We start from the raw sequence: 17,314 nt of genomic DNA on the forward strand, positions 1-17,314 counted from the left end.
AGTGGTGGCTGATCCCCACATGACCTGGAGCTTAAACCCTGTTGCCACTCAGGTACTAGCGCAAGCAGTTAAGTTCCTCAAACACACACAAATATCACTAATATGCAAAAAACACATACAGTGTCAGCCTTGTGTAACATTTAAAGTGTTTAATTATATTTCTACACTTATTTTGAAAGTCATCGTGTAAGATTTTTAATTGTTACATTGGTGACACAATATGGCACCGTGCTGCTTCTCACATACCATCCAGAATGAAGCACAAAACATAACATACTATTACTTTTTTATTATCCTTATATTTTAACATTTGTGGAAGGGAAACATTTGTATGTTTTTTTCCCTTGGTTTTCACTTACAGTTTTGCACATGCTTGTCTTCAATATAACTTCAGTGACTACTAAATAAAACAAACTAAGCAAAAATGTACTTGTGTTGTAGTTTCTTGTTGTTTTATATTTGTAATGTTATAGTTTTTGAGGATAAAGTTTTTCAAATGTTAGTTTAATCCCTAGAACATTATTGGTGACAGGGGATTTCACTTTTAAAATGACGTTACTGCACCGCTAGGGGGCAGACATGGACTATACTTGTGCCTAGCTTGCTGGAAAGAAGAAGAAGAATAACGTCATCTCCTTTATCCTTTGCTAGATGCTAACAAATCGATTCGGGGGGACTATTTTCAGTTAAAAGTAGAGAATATTTGGCCGTTTTAGTCTAAGACAATACCACCTTCCCAACGACCACCTTCACCTAGACTTAAGTGAGAGAAAATATTCAAGGAATATCGTGTGTTTCGCTTTTTCGGCGGCATTATTGTAGTTTCCTGGTTAGCATAAGCAGCTAGCCAGCTTAGTGTAAGCTAATAACGTTACACGGAAGAAAGGCAGCTCTGGTGAGCTTCAACATCTCACTATTTACATGAAATAACGACTACGGCTTTAGTAGTACGCATGACATTAAATGCATCCTTGTGTTAGCCTCAACGTCAGCTATTACGCGGCCTGTGGGCGTTAGCCGAGCCTTGTCTTTATTATTTATATTTAAAGCTTTCGGTGCTGTGTGTGCAGAGGACAGTAATCAGGATGCAGCGGCCAGCCGGTGAAGAGGCGACGGTAGATGTCAAGTTTACGGATCTACCCAACGCCCTGATCGCCTGCAAAGTACCGGAGGATCTGTTCAAAGAAGACATACTGAAGGTAAGCCCAACCTGCTTTATGCAGAGGTAGATAAAGTACTCTGTAGTTAAGTAAAGGTAAATATGAAATTGTTTCATATTTATTGTCATAATGCACAGTAGCTACAGTGTAGTTATGCAAGGAACATCTTAAGTCCAAGGCTCCTCCAACAATGCAACATAAAGTACTCTGTTACAAGTAATCATCCTGAATTTACTTGAGTAAAAGTACAAATGTATCGGCATCAAAATGTACTATTTCAATAACATATTGCAACAGGCCAAGAGAAGTGCAGGAATGAGTCAAATGTACTTAAAGTATCAAAAGTACCCATTATGCAGAATGGCTCTCTCAAAGTATGAAATTATCACACATTTTATTCAATTTCTAACGTTGGAATAGCTGCAGTAAATTCTTCAAGACATGTCCTCTATACTATCTCATGTACTGTACCTTCTGTAGTAACATATATGACTAATCTACCTTTGTATCTTCAATCTTTAACTGTATTTCCAAAGAAAAGCAGCTATAATGTTCAGGGTGTTACTGTAGAGGGAGCCTGTCAGCAGACTCAGCACTAACACAACCAACTGCTGATTCACACACAAGCACTGTATCTGACACACACACACACACACACACACACACACACACACACACACACACACACACACACACACACACACACACACACACACACACACACACACACACACACACACACACACACACACACACACACACACACACACACACACACACACGGGGCTATGAGAGTGCTGATGGAAAAGGGGTCAAAGGGCATCCTTTGAGAAAAATATTTGTATTTCCCTGCTTCCCTTTCTTCCATGATCCTGCTGCTTTCCACTGGGCACGGTCAGCTGATGTATCCTGTGACAGAATGTTCCAGGAAGGGTGTGTGTTAGTGTAATAAGCCCTCCATTGTTAAGGAACAAGTCATATTTTGTGCATTAACCTTATTTTAAGCAAGAAGGAAGGAATAGTTGGGTGTGTTTTCTAATTTAATTGAATATTTAGTTGGTTTGTCTTTTGGACAGTGAGGCAAAACTTTGTAAATGGGGAATAACGTACAGATTTGATGAGCCTTGTGTGACCTTTTGTTTTGTTTGTGTGTATTCTTGTCATCAGCCAAACTTAGACTAGAATTGAAGAACAGATTTCGGTCAAGGAAAACTCTGATGTGGATCTGGAAAGTAATTCCAGCTAAACACACTCAGCTGTGGTGTATGCAAAATGACTCAAATAATAAAACGTGTGGTCCTATTTCCCCGCAGTGATTAGCATCACTTGTCCTACACTAGCAGATAAGCAGGTTGGACTTGATGGACGAACACTAATCTGAAACTGCATCAGACACACAAGTTTTAGGCCAGATGGAAAATGTGAGCGATTTGTTTTGTTGGACATGACTCAGAGTAACTCAATGGAAGACTGAGACATATACTGTTGTTATTCTGAAAGTTAAGATAGAGCTGGAAAAGGGACAGATGTGTCATCATGCTCTAGGCCCTTTTTTCCTGTTCACATATGGAATTTTGTTAAAGCCACATGTAAACAGAGCAGTGTGGCTTCCGTTACCTGATGCCCCTCGGGCTCAAAGTGGGTTTTGATGTAGAACTGGAGGTGAAAACATTAGGGATGTGTCATTGGACTTTGGCTTGAAGGAACTGGAATCCACCTAAAAGCACAAAGAGTGTTTCTGTGAGTGGTTAAGGAAATGGAAACTGAGGGGGCTTTGCCAAAACAAGATAGGCTTTGGGTTTTTTTAAGTAGATTTTTGAGCAGAATTAGTACAATATGTACTCATTGTTGAGGGTGATCGAAAGGAGAGTGAAATCTGGTTAAAAGGGGATTAAAGTCTTCTTATCAGATATTATAAAACTCAAATGGCCTAGTGTGTGTCAGGCTCTAACACACACTGTATCAGCTTTCAGGTATCAGTTGTTAGTGGAAACAATACAACTTTCAATTGAGCATAGGAAAGATGATCAAGATGCAATAAAAATGCAGCAGCTGGCTAGCAGCGTCCAGTGTGTGTTGTTCTTGTGTGCACCTGTCTGTCTGTGTGTATCTCTCTAGTGAGGGAATGGAAAAAATGGCAGGATGAAACAAAAACATAGTGATGGAAAAAATGCGGGGCTGAGCCTTCACACACTCACACGCTCGGATAGCGGCCGCAGCAGGGTGAGGTCTGGAGATGATTAGCACCTACACACACATACTCACGGTAATGTTTAACATCAACAAACAACACTTACACAACGCACCGGCTTCACTGTCGGGAGGCACAGCGCTTCATTTTCCATCCTGCACACACGGCGCTGTGCTATTAGTCATTCCAGCGTGCATTAACACCTGCACTCAGCCAGCCACACATCATGTACAGTATGTGGACATGCTAGGCTAAGGGTTTACGAGCAGCAGCCGTGGTGTTGCAGATGCACTATGGGTAACACAGGACTGAGCATACTGAGGCCTGTTTTTAAAAGCTATGTTCTCAGTGAGGTTTGGTTGAGTTATCACAGTATGGAACCTGGGGGATATGTAAAGCTAAAGAGTGGTGATGTTTTTTTGTACGCCAACCTGGAAGTTAGCATTGCAAGCGCTACCTTAACTAAAAAGCATTTGGATTTTTCCATTTGATTTTTGAATATTTGGATGATCTGATCTGTGGCAAACACACGTATGAGGTCATCCTTTCAAGTCTTATTGATATCGCTTATATCCATTTGTAATGCTGGATAAAGCCTCCTTAATTTAGTGGATATCGGATGAGTTTGTTAATTTCTACTGTATTGAAAATCGTAATGTAATTTAATGGAACCGGTGCTAATGTTAGCGCCGTTATTTAGCCAAGCAGGACTAGGCTTCCCAAAGATATAATAGCAGCTAAAGCTAACTAGCATATTTTCAATGGGGATTATTTTGTCACCTTGTAGCATTATAAGCAGCCTCCCTCTCCTCTGTCATCATCCTTCTGGACCTGTCTGCTGCATTCGACACGGTGAATCATCAGATCCTCCTTCGCACTCTCCAAGAACTTGGAGTTTCAGGCTCTGCACTTTCCCTCCTCACCTCATACCTCAAAGACCGCACCTACAGGGTAACTTGTAGAGGGTCCGAGTCCGACCCTTGTCAATTAACTACAGAGGTCCCTCAAGGCTCTGTTCTTGGTCCCCTCCTCTTCTCTCTGTACACAAACTCGCTCGGATCAGTCATTAGCCCGCATGGTTTTTCATACCACTGCTACGCTGACGACACCCAATTAATTCTGTCCTTTCCCCACTCAGAGACCTAGGTCGTCGCACGCATCTCTGCTTGTCTAGCAGACATCTCTCAGTGGATGTCTCTGCTCACCACCTCAAACTCAACCTTGACAAGACTGAACTGCTTTTCCTTCCGGGAAAAGATTGTCCCACTCTTGTTTCCCCGACTCAGACTGCAAGGAATCTGGGTGTGACCCTAGATAACAACCTGTCCTTCACTGCAAACATCGCTGCTACAACCCGCTGCTGCAGATACACTCTTTACAACATCAGGAGGATACGTCCCCTCCTGACCCAGAAAGCGACGCAGGTTCTGGCCCAGGCTCTCGTCATCTCACGCCTAGGCTACTGCAACTCCCTCCTGGCTGGTCTACCTGCATGTGCCATCCGACCTCTGCAGCTCATCCAGAATGCAGCGGCTCGTCTGGTCTTCAACCTTCCAAAATGTTCCCACACCACGCCGCTCCTCCGCTCCCTTCACTGGCTTCCAGTGACTGCTAGAATCCACTTCAAGACACTGGTACTTGCGTACCATGCTGTGAATGGATCTGGCCCTTCCTACATCCAGGACATGGTTAAACCATACACCCCAGCACGTGCACTCCGCTCTGCATCAGCCAAACGGCTCGCTGCACCCGCACTGTGAGGAGGACCCAAGTTCCCATCAGCAAAAACACGTGGGTTTGCTATCCTGGCTCCAAAATGGTGGAATGAGCTCCCCATTGACATCAGGACAGCAGAAAGCCTCCACATCTTCCGGCGCAGACTGAAAACTCATCTCTTTCGACTCCACTTCGAGCGATAGAATGACTAACAAAGCACTTATATACTAACAAAGGACTGGCTTATCTAAAGCTAGTTGAGTAGCACTTGAAATGTTTTGGCTCTATGAAACCTGATGTACTGATATGATTCTGTTTGTATCTTCTTGGTCGAATGCACTTATTGTAAGTCGCTTTGGATAAAAGCATCAGCTAAATGCAATGTAATGTAATAAGGAAAAAATAAGGTGTTGCTATGGTGTGTTTACTAGGTCTTTTTCTAATATGCTGCTTCCTTTTTTATTCTTCTTTTATGCTTCTTTACATTTAATATGGGGTTCTCTTGTGTTAAATCCAGCATAACAACACTTCTTCTCTGCTGTGTGAACCTCTTCTGTGTTTAAGTACTCACACACACGCACACACCTTGGTGTCTGCACAGCCTGGTCTTATTTTTCCAACTGCCGGCTGCACACACACACACACACACACTCCCCCCCCCACTTCAAGCTCTCTGCTATTAATACCTCATAAAAGCGTGTTATCAAACTGCATACTTTCCATGAGCACCACCTCCTGCTTTTCATCCCTTCATCCCTCCATCCTGCATTCTTCTTATGTCTCCTTCCACTCTTTATCTGCCTGTCTGTCAGCTGTCTCAGCTTCATCCATATTAACTCTGCTGACACGTCTTTTCCTTTCCGTCTTGCTCCGTGCTCTCAGAGGTCAGCTGATACGTCTTTGGTATGTGTGTGAAATTAAGAGTTGAAAGGCTCTTTGTTACACATTTTCCATTCGACAAAGGATTTTCAAATGCAACAGAAAGCCGATCAATGCGTCAGTTTGCTAAGCGGTGGTGTCATTATTTTCCGGTATCTCTATGTGAACACACAATGTCCTTCTTTCTGTGTGATTATTCAGCATTGGCTAGTATCTGTCAGTACAGGCATAGGAAGAGAAAAACAAAAAGTGGTTCCTCCCTCTACAACAGCTGATTGGTTTGCAGTGAATGAATGGAACCAGGACATGGAGAGGGAGGGGATTGTGGGTAATGCGTCATCGCCTGGCTGGAGCTCATTTAAGTGGCTGTGGAGCAGTAAGACAGAGAGGAGAGAAAGAGAGCTGAGAAGAGACAGGCTCTCCACACCCAAATCTCTGGAAAATTCCTCATTTTGCAGAGCTAACACACATCGAGGAAGACTCGGGAAGAAGAAAAGGGAATGCTGGATTGTGTATTTCCGGAGATTCAGACGAGATAACCTTGGAATGTGGGGTAGGAGGCTACTGCATCTCTAACACTGTGCACTGGGAGGACATAAACGAGTGCTTTACCACCACAGAAGAAGACCAGCTGTTTCCTCTTACAGAGCATCTATTCCTTCCTTCTCTTCTGCCACCCTGGGGAAGGCAACGCTCCTCCGTTCTCCCCCTTCCTCTTCATCGGCACCGCCGCCGCCTTCGCAACGCCTGAAGATAGTGTCCGCGTCCCGCTGCGCCCTGACCTCAGGTATCAGGTGGAGAAGGTTCCGCCTCCCTGGGTCCCCCATCATGCACATCAAGACCACCAAGTGTAACCGCTTCTGCCTGGTCGCCTCGGTGAGCAACCAGGAAGTGTTCAGCCGTCCCGAGGCACAGGTAAGAGAGCAGCCCGCATCAGGTGTTCCCTTTGCAAACCACGGTCTTTGAAATGAATGGCACTCACTCTATGTATTTGGATATTTACTGGATGTACACGGCTAAACTGAGCCTGCTATTGGCGACGTCGATTTGGCCATTCCAATCCCCTTCCACGATCTCCACATCTATTTTGCGAGGAAACCGTTGCTGCATCCTGTGCTTTGAACAGCCCTAGGACATTGTAATCGGTGTAAAATAATCCCAAAAAGTCAAAGCATTTTTTCCCTAAGCAGAAAGATAATATATGCAATACTACAGATGGTTACGCTCAAAAACATTAGCATTAGCCACAGAGAGCAGCAGGTTTAATGCTAACGCTCCAGAGAAAGACACACTTGGTTCTTTGATTCAGCAACTGTGTTTTTGTGTAAATGAGATGAACATTTAGATATCAATCAACTATTTCAATGCCAAACGATTCCAAGAAAACATTCTGTTTTTCTCTATAAAGGGGAACAAGCTTGAACAAGGCTGCAGCTTATTACCATTTCAGATTGATCTCTGAATCATCGGTATTCGACACATGACGAGTTCACTGTCTGTTAAAGCCAAATGTGTTATCTGGCTCTGGGAAAGCTTTCTACAAACACAAAACAACCCTGATGTCACAGTGATGTCACTGGTGTTATCTTGGCCTTGGCTTAGTGATTACAAATGAATTACATTAAACAGGCAGGGAAGGGTGATGAAAATAGGCTGTTGGGTTGCATTATGGGAGATGTCGGATCCAGTTATTTTGGAACCAAATCCAAACTAGGGGTTCTTTTAATAAACACTTCAATTTAAGCGGTTTGTGTGGTTATCATGGTGTGTGCACATATGTCCAGTCCATACATTAGGTAGGCAGATTGTAGGGTTGGACTTCTATTGTGCATTGCTGATTTTCTTTTCTAGGGGCCCTGCAGATTATCACCACATAAGCATATTGGGTTTAAAGTGTGTGAGTGAGCTGAGCTCCTTCCTCCTTTGACTCGATCATGACTCACTGCATGGTCAGAGCTCCTCTGATGCACTGCAGGAGGAAAAGATGACTCGGGGAATTGCTATTTTTGTCCGGATTTTCAAACTGACGACTACTACGGCTCATTTAATTCCATTCATAATTTGTTTCGTCCTGTATGCAGCTGTAGTTAATACATTACAGGTTAGCTGTTAGCATGCTAACCTCTTAACATTCTCTTTATAGTGTTAGCAGACATGTTCATGCTGTGTGCTGCCTCTGCAACAGATCAGTATTTTCTCTTGTTGTGAACACACTGAGCTCCCAAGCCTCTGAGGGAGAAGTGTGTGTGTCTTCGGAAATGTGTGGGTGAGATGGTGTATTTCCTGTTCTCACCCCTCTCTCCCTCTCTGTGTCTGCAGGGCAGCTTTGAGGCCTTGTTCCGTTCCTTCGAGCCGGAGGTGCAGTTCCAGTACTTCAAATCTTTCCGCAGAGTGAGGATCAGCTTCAGCGATGCTCTGGCTGCAGCCGAGGCCAGACTGCAACTCCACAAGACCGACTTCAAGGGCAAAGAGATGAGACTTTACTTCGCTCAGGTAGTCTTAAAATGCATCGCTTGCACTGATCTACAGAGTAAATCCCTCATGGGTTTTGTTAGACATTTTTGTAGGGATCTAACCAACCACCACTCTTTTATACAGTATTTAATATCAAACACGTCCATCTAAATCTTTAATCGAGCCTCTGTGTCTGCAGTCTGTCCACATAGGCAGTCCTCGGCTGATGCCCCCCAAGCCGGATAAGCAGTTCCTGATCTCGCCCCCCGCCTCCCCCCCGGTGGGCTGGGAGCAGTCTAAGGATGCCATGCCCGTCGTCAACTACGACCTGCTTTGTGCCATCTCCAAGCTGGGACCAGGTCACACACTTACCTTATCACAATAGCTTGTTCCACTTCAGTTATTTTGCTGTTTACAAACAATGAATTATCAATAATAATGTTACGTAGTATAAGTAATGCTATACTTTCTGTTTCTTATTATTTGTCTGGGTAATATGAATATAGGGAACCCTCCTGGTGCTGTATTGGGCCAACTAAGGTTTGTAAAGATGACATGCATAATGACTCCTGTACTTCTTCTCCCAGGGGACAAGTACGAGCTCCACACCGCCACCCCCACCACCCCCAGTGTCGTCATCCACGTCTGCGATGACGAGCGAGGCGACAGCTCCGCCCCCGACGACAGTGACCAAGACGACAAACCCCGCCCCCTGCGGCCGAAGATCATCCAGACACGGCGCCCCGACTTCACGCCCGGAGTGGAGCAGTGAGAAGAGACATTTCATCATGAAGCGATCGGTGGAGAGCGGAACACGCTCTGAGCTTTGAGAAAGGGTTCGGGACCCGAGGGTGCCGCCATGTCCCGTAGACGAGCATTTCATAAGACGGACAGGAAACTTAGTGTCCATTGCTGCGTTCACGTCCCGTGAGAAAGACGGGAGATATGAACTTCCTAGTGGAAAACACTGCTCACTTTAGCCATCGGGTCATCTGTACTGCTTGTGAGGAGTAAAGATGGAACTAAAGGAAATATTAGTGTTGAACTGTAGGAACAAATGTATAACCATGTTTTGATCGTAGTGCAATGGAGGGAGATTTTTCGGTGATGTTTTGCAAAAAGACCTGAAATGTACCATGACTTATTTTGTGTGTTTGTGAGATTAAGCTGGCCAGGTTAAAAAAAAGTGTGTACAAGACCTTCACAGGGATGTGGATGTTGGTTATTCCCCCATAACATGAATGCGGCATCATTCTGGTAGGTCATGTTTGTATTTTTTTTATTGTGTATAATTTATCACATTATCTTTAGTTATTGTCAATGGCTACAGCTACTTATTAATCAATGTTGGTGTCATATTTTCCTCTCCAGGATCTTTATTCAGGCTGATTTGTGAAGCTGTCTCGCATTACAGCGGCAGCTGCATTCATCTTCATTTACATTATTGATTTACAATTAAAAAATGTTTCAAGTTCATATGTCTCTCTGTCATTTTCATGTTATCAGTGTCAACTCAAGCTGGACTTGCTGGATTTCTTCAGAGCTTTGAACCTCATGTTTGAGCAGCCGATGGAGACAGTTAGGATAGAGAAGGTCAGGAAGAGGAGGTTTGCCAGTGGTTGCTAATCATCAGGTAAACACAGGACACAACACAAAGAAGATGCTACTACTGGTTAAATGAGGTGTTGTTTATTTATAATATGCGTGTGAACAAAATAAAATAAAAACATACAGTGATCACATCATCCAGGTAAAACAGAATACTATCAGCTGATGATAATTATACATTTATACTGATGCTTTTATACTAGTGCATGCTTCATAATAATGTTTCATTGTTGGTGAGTAACTCATACACGTCTCTCAGCAAACAGCAGAGGGCGCTGCTGCTGTTTTTAAGACACACTGACACGGAGGTTTAGGTTTACACATACTAGGAATTTGCTGTATAACGGTGCGCACATAAACACGTAAGAGGAATTAAGTTTAAGTAAAGTAGCAAATATAGAACAATTTTTTTATAAATAAAATGTGTAACTATTATAGATTCAAAAATGAACTGTATGAGCCATTGCTTTGTTATCAGATATAATCTAACTTGAAATATATTACTGCTTTGATTTTGGTTTTCATTTCATTTTGTATTTTAGTTGTTTATTTTCTTTTTTGTCTTCTTTATAGTGATTTGCTAACACTGTATGTAAAACTAAAAGTTTATATTCTGAACAAAGAGCATCTGTTCAATGAAATTAGCAGATGCATAAAAAGCATAACAATACAAATTAAAGAAAATACATTAATAAAAATAGTTCATGTTCCCAAGTAATAAAAAGACGGAAGTACAGAAGAATAGGAACAATTATTTAGAAAAATAAAACGTGCAGTATATCAGAATTTAAAGTGGAAGAGCTTTGCATTTTATAACATTGGTTGCATTGTGCAAAAATATGCAAAAGTACAGAGGAATGTAAATTAATGTAGTGCATAGTGTCCATTTCAGAGTCATATATCTAGAGTTTCCAAGTCCATTTGTTTAATTATTATAAGATTTATATTTTGTATTATCTCATGTCTCAGACAGGCTGCAATAACAGGAACACATATCTTTAATAGTTCTGTATGAAGTGTTTCCCATGGAGCCTGAAGGCATCATCAGTGTGGATTCACATCATATGGTGGAAGCATAGGCCTCGTGTGTCGTATTCCAGAAACACTGATCAGGTGCATATGACACATAACCTCTGTCGCTCTGTACATATTTCTGTGGTAGTATACCCAACTTACCGGTCCTAATGAGGGTTCATCTATCTGTTATTTCTGGGTTTGTGCATTGACTTTATTTGCTTCTGTCACTTTGTATGTTATCTTATTTGTGTGTTAACCTTAAAATGTTTAAATACAGTAAATGGCATATCATCTGCCATATAGATTTAAGATTTCACGCAGCACTGGAAGGACGCATATGCTGCCGTTGAGATTTAAAGAATGTCATGTAACAGGAGAACACACACACATACACCGAGCTGTGACATGAGAACACACGTACACACACAGGGGTGTCGGAGGAGCACACACACATCTCTCATCTTCTTTCATCTCGTCAACATTTTCCGGTAAGAGCACATTTGAGTTTTACCTCTATGTCGGTGTTCCAATTCCTCCTTTTATGGCACAACAATATGATACAAAAATCCGTCTCAAATGTTAGCTTCCTGCCTATAGTTCAAAACATTATGCATAGAATTCATGCTAATCTGGAAATCTGAAATCTTTAGTTTTGTAGCAGTTCAAATGTTGTTTAACTTTTAGAAAAATGGACCCGAGGAAATTGCACGAGTAGGAAATATACTTATTTTTAAGAAAAGGACCTTTGCTGTTGCATGCTCAGGAGGTAGAGAGGGTCGTCTACTAATCAGAAGTTCTTCGATCTCTGCCTCCTCTGGTCTGCATGTCGTATGCGAGTGTGTGTGAGCGTCAGATTATATAATGAGCAGTGTCACCTTGTATGGCAGCCGTGTCATCAGTGTGTGAATCGGTAAATGTTGGCATGTATTGCAAAAACCCCTTTAAATGGTCATATAATTAGAAAGGGGCTCTATAAATGAATTTTAACTTATATCAACAAAGAAATGTACAATTGTCAAAAGATTGTACATTATTTAACTTAAAGTGGACCTATCATGCTATATTTGAATAATATAGTGTAGGACCATACCTATATAAGGCATATTTATACTTTTTTTTTTCCAAAATACCAAACAGATCATGCATTTTAGCCATGCCTCATTTTGCTCAATTTGAAAAATGTTAGCTCTGTTTTTGCAAGGGCTGATTCTGTGAGAACAGCACCATCTACAGGCCTGGCATATGTACTACAGCGTCTCCAGCGCTTTCGAACGGCAATGGCCGTGGCTGTCTCCTCCTGATTGGTGGAGTTGGCTCAATAGCCGTAGCGCCACCGTCCTGACGTCAGGACAGTGTTCAAATCTGGATCAGTTTTTATCAGATCCGTTGCAGCCCCTTTTTTAGAGATTTGGGTATGGAGGAAAATAGAGAGGGTTGTGTTTTCTGACACTTGGTGAGTTCCCTGGAACACCGGGGACACATATTCATGTATAAAAGACGTACAAAAGTGCATTTTGCATGATAGGTCCCCTTTAATTTGAAAGATGTTTTGAAGCGCGTAACTGACATAAAAGCAACAAATCGCCACACTTCTTTATGAGGTGCTTGAAAAAGAAAATAAGGTGTTTGGTTTCCGAGTTTATTTTGTTGTTTTAAAATCTGCCTTTCGGAGTTTAATGATGCGTTTGTGTTTCAGCACTGTCCAAGATGTTGCCTGTGTGTATGATGGTGATGATGCTGTATCTTCAGTGTGGGCGGCTCTGCAACGGTAAGTCTTTATCACGTCAACGAAACACATTGTTAAATATACCTGTAAGGTACATTTGGACATGGCATTTTAAAGCCTGAACGATTAGAGAGAGGAAAAGAAGCTCAGTTGCAAAGATTTCAAAAATAAAATCACTCTCCTTTTCATCGTACATCCTTACCTCTCTGTCTTTCTTTCCATCCCCATCCCTTTGTGTTCCTGTCACTCATGTCGTCTTCTTTTCTTATCTAACTTTTCCTTATAATTCCCTTCCTTCCTTCCTTCCTTCCTTCCTTCCATCCTCTCTTCTCCCTTCTTCCTTGTAACGCTCTGGTACTGTTATCAATCTTCCTTCCATCCAGCCCTGCACATAGCGCAGATGCATCACCTTCAGGTGGAGTACGGGGAGTGGGTCACCTTGCCCTGTAACGCCTCAGCCTACCTGGAGAAGGAGGAGGGGGGTCCGTGGTGGGAGGCGATGGGGGAGGACGTGGCAATTCTGCAGGGAGAGGAGGTAATACAAGCAGACAGATTTAAAGTAAGTAGAATCTGAAATCAACCATAACTTTGTGGAGCTATTAACCCTGTATCATTTCATACTTCCTTTCAGGGCCGATTCCACCTGCCCTCAGAGGAGCTCCGCAGGGAAGGACACTGGTCGCTCGTACTTTCTTACGCCTTGCTCAGTGACACAAATATGTACGAGTGCATATGGCAAGGAAGGAAAACCATTTCAACAGTGTGGCTCACAGTCAATGGTGAGTTAGAGGGAGAAAGAGGTTACCGTCATGGAGACCAGCTTCACTTCCAGTAGATAGAATGTGTAAGCTTGACTTCATGTGTGTTCTCCTTCACAACCTGCTGTTTCTCTGCTATTCCCACAGTGCCACATATTGAGCGCTCCATGTCGGTGCCAGTGGACAACTTGTCGACTCTACCATGCTATATTCCGAGGTCCAGAAAGCAGTCCCCCAACAAGATGCTAGTCTGGTGGACCTGGAACGGCATGACTATAGCGTCGCTGCCTGGGGTACTGTACACTGCCGATGGACTATAATGCATGCCCTAGGCCTAGATGAACATTTTCATAGATGTCCAGGTGACCTGAGACAAATGACTTGTATGTGAAGCCATTGCAACACGCAAGTCATTATAACGGTAAATTGCTTACTTATTTCTCCTTCCTTATGGGCTTATTCCATTGGATTTGGGGTTATTGCAAAAATAATGTATCATCTCTTTTCACTTACAGTCTGTGACGTCCATGGATGACTATAGGAGAAGGATTTTTCCCGACTCTCGTGAATCATTTGAACTTGATATAAGCCCAACAATGATGACAGACAGTGGAGAATACCAGTGTTTGTATAAAACCAGGTAAGATCTACAGTATGGAGTGCTTTATCTGCTAAATTAAATCTGTTACATCTATTTACCACAATATTGAATAGGTTAAGGAGATGTCAGGGACTGCAAAATGTGTGGTTGATCAGTTGTTTTTTACGGTTTTTGCATAGGAAATGATCCGTAAATCAAAAAATCTATCATTTCCAAGTTAGAAATGTCTTTTAGGATGGAAATAACTTTCACTTTTCTGGTATTTTCAGCGATACTGATGATGCAAGGCCAGGGACACCAGAGAGTATCACACTGACGGTAGTGGAAACGAACACGACAGATATTGGTAACATTCTTTCTTATTCTTTTCACTGCAGCTATGTCATTATCAGAAAAATGATGCACCATGTAACAGCCAATCTTTCAGATACCCCATGGGTTGTTGTTACCACTGATGAGACCCCAGGAACGACAGAGGACTGGGTCAGTACAACACACTGGCCGATAGTGTCTACGACAGAAGAAGTGACTGTCACCGATCCTATACATGTTCTTCTGGAAGATTCTACACAGCCAATTGAAGGTAAACCCTTCTCAGTTAGTTATGTATATTTTAGAAACATACTTAGACCTTAATAATCAGCGCAATTGTCGATAAAACCGAAACAATTAGCTTAAAGATGCTAAACGTTAACCTTAGGGCAATTTATCATCATTCTTATTCTGTCTTTTTATGTTTGTCTGATGTTTTTAAAGTCACGACAGAGTTGCAGCTAAGGGCAGCCATTGAGGAGACGCAAACATCAGGCCCAAACAAAGGTTAGCATGAGAATCACACAAAACGTTTCCGAGGTGTGGTTTGACGGCAAGATTCATGTTAATGGGACTGTTTACAGATGTAGATACAAATACTAATTTTAACCTTTTTTTATTTATTCTTTTTGGCCCAAGTTCCAGTCGACACAGGTACTGTAGGTTTTCACTTCATCGACATTTCACTATGCAAAGAGTATACTGTGTTGCATTTTTAATGTGCCCCCTCCATCCATCACTCCCTTCTCCCCTTCAAGCCGCCCCAGACAATGTCCCGTGGGTTCGATATGGACTGATCGCTGCAGTGTTGCTGCTGACCGCCGTGGTTCTGTGTATCCTGAAAGCAGCGCAGAGAATCTGAAAGGATGAGCAGGATGGATCAAGTCGGACCTTTGCTGCTCAGCGGACCTTTGTACTCAAGGGGGCTTTTGAGATGTGTGCCCAAGGAAAAGATGCCTTGTTGACTTGACTCACCACGTGATCCGGGGTTGACTGTGACTGTGTACTGCACACAAGATAAAACAGGGCTGATTTGGGATCAGATTTCTGGACTTCTGTAAAGGAACCTGTGTGCAAACCATGTGTGATGTTGTCCAGAGGAACAATGATATGCTGTATCATGGTAAAATTGGTTTTGTACATTCAGACACAATTTGTTTTATTACTTATTCTCTGACATAGATTAGACTTTTATAAGCATTAGCAATCATGGATGGATGCATTTTGCTTTTATATTTTTTGCCGACTTAGTGAAGAATCAGTGTGTGTTGACAGCATGATGTCTGCTTAATGCTTCCTGTGTGTGTGTGCTCCTCAGCCCTCTCTGTCAGGAATGAAGAACAGGTGAAATTCAATATAGAAAGACACTGTGCCAGAGTGCTGTATAAGGCAGTCATTTAAGCCATGTGAACTTCAGCAGCAAAATCTATGTAAGTACAGTCTATAGGGTGAGCCACTGTCACTATAATAATAATACACGCACTAAAATAAGCTTTGAAGTCTGTCACCTGTATTTATGTGTGTGCTTAAATCCATTTCTGCCCAAGTAAAACAAAAATACTTTGCGTTATAAGGAAAGAGGGCGTGCTGCGTGTATTACTGTACCTTACAGTATCTTTTCTGATATAGAGTTTTTGTTCTCTAACAATTAATTAATTAGCCCATTCAAATATAATGGATTGGCATTTATAAACATTTGAGTCATTTTCAAATTTATTTTTGAAGAGTTTTTATTGTTTTATTCATTTTTCTTAGTACTTTTACGAGTAATAATTTACCTACATTTTGCTTACCATTACTTGAGTGACATCTCCAATACAGGACTTTTACTTACCAGAGTATTTTTACAACGTAGTATTAGTAAGTTTACCTCCTGTTCAGACTCGCCCTCTCAGAGTAGAATGAAAGCCCTTTCTGAAATGCAAGGTTGTAAATATTCAACTTCAGATGAACCTACTGTATATGTACCAAGGACATTTTCCAGTACATGTGTATTAATAGAATGTGTTAAAGTATCCCGCTTCATGGATTGGTATACCTCAGACAGTTGGGATGATTCAGGCTACAATACCGTAGGGGTCCTGACATCCATGTATGCATGTCAGCCTCTTTTAAAACTCTCCTATTGTCACAAAACATGAAATAAATCCAATAAAGTCTACATGGTGCGGCATGAGAGTGAACATTCTTGAAATTCAAGTTATTAAAAAGTGTCATGAATAGTCTAATAAGGTATACTTACGTATTTAGAATCAGAAACAGGTTACCAAGTAGGTTTTCACATTTGAGGAATTGGCCTTTGTGTATATTAATAATAATAATAATATATTTCAGAACTCTGATAAATAATAATAATAATAATAACTAAATATGTGATTTTTATCCGTAGAAGTTGTCAGGATTTACTTTGGTACAACCTTTAGTATGAGAATGTTTATCACATAACATATTTTAAAATGAGTTAAACACACTATTAGTCTAACAAAACATAAATTATGCAACGTTTATTTTATTTAATGACTTTATCGATGTAGTAACATAATTATCATTATTTCTCACAATTCTTTTTACACACAGCACACATGCTTTGTGAGTATATTAATAAAGTGATGCTCCTCTGTGTTCCTGCAGTGAGGCTACACATCCAGCAGAGGGAGCTCTGTCACTGTATATGAGCTGACCTCATGATGTGTGACATAAAGTTACATTTTAATTAGTTAAAAACATGAATTGTCATGTATTCTTCTTCTTCAAAGCTCTGATCCCAAACTAAACTAAGGCGATGTTTCTGTTGAAAGACCTCATTTCCATCACAATCATGTTCTTTATCCCAGCAACAAAACCTTTGTTTATACAACTCCTTTTAACACACCATTCATAAAATAGTGTCTA

The 17,314-nt window shown here is 41.6% G+C and overlaps 2 protein-coding genes across 8 annotated transcripts; both read left to right on the forward strand.

The window, feature by feature from the left end:
- Positions 1-616: 616 nt before the first annotated feature.
- LOC117498947 (calcipressin-1-like) lies at positions 617-9,876 on the forward strand. Of its 3 annotated transcripts, none has more exons than XM_034151148.1 (5): positions 617-895; positions 1,071-1,199; positions 8,266-8,439; positions 8,600-8,759; positions 8,988-9,876. In XM_034151148.1, the coding sequence occupies exons 2-5, from the start codon at positions 1,086-1,088 to the stop codon at positions 9,170-9,172; spliced, it is 633 nt and encodes a 210-aa protein (XP_034007039.1). In that variant the 5' UTR covers positions 617-895; positions 1,071-1,085; the 3' UTR covers positions 9,173-9,876. The 3 variants fall into 3 exon arrangements, with proteins under 3 accessions (XP_034007039.1, XP_034007040.1, XP_034007041.1); XM_034151149.1 differs by having other exon boundaries at positions 623-763; XM_034151150.1 differs by lacking the exons at positions 617-895; positions 1,071-1,199 and adding an exon at positions 6,301-6,861.
- Positions 9,877-13,443: 3,567 nt separating this feature from the next.
- Positions 13,444-16,579, forward strand: LOC117498948. Of its 5 annotated transcripts, none has more exons than XR_004557630.1 (8): positions 13,444-13,530; positions 13,657-13,930; positions 14,025-14,149; positions 14,380-14,693; positions 14,867-14,929; positions 15,062-15,076; positions 15,181-15,545; positions 15,741-16,579. XR_004557630.1 is itself a non-coding variant. In XM_034151154.1 (8 exons), exons 3-8 carry the CDS (start codon positions 14,037-14,039, stop codon positions 15,282-15,284), a joined length of 528 nt encoding a protein of 175 aa, XP_034007045.1. In that variant the 5' UTR covers positions 13,444-13,530; positions 13,657-13,930; positions 14,025-14,036; the 3' UTR covers positions 15,285-16,579. The 5 variants fall into 5 exon arrangements, 4 of the variants coding, with proteins under 4 accessions (XP_034007045.1, XP_034007042.1, XP_034007044.1 ...); XM_034151154.1 differs by having other exon boundaries at positions 14,380-14,456; positions 14,538-14,693; positions 15,181-16,579; XM_034151151.1 differs by having other exon boundaries at positions 15,181-16,579.
- The last annotated feature ends 735 nt before the right edge of the window (positions 16,580-17,314 follow it).

Source organism: Trematomus bernacchii, unplaced genomic scaffold (genome assembly GCF_902827165.1).
Source record: "Trematomus bernacchii unplaced genomic scaffold, fTreBer1.1, whole genome shotgun sequence".
NCBI classification, from domain to species: Eukaryota; Metazoa; Chordata; class Actinopteri; order Perciformes; family Nototheniidae; genus Trematomus; species Trematomus bernacchii.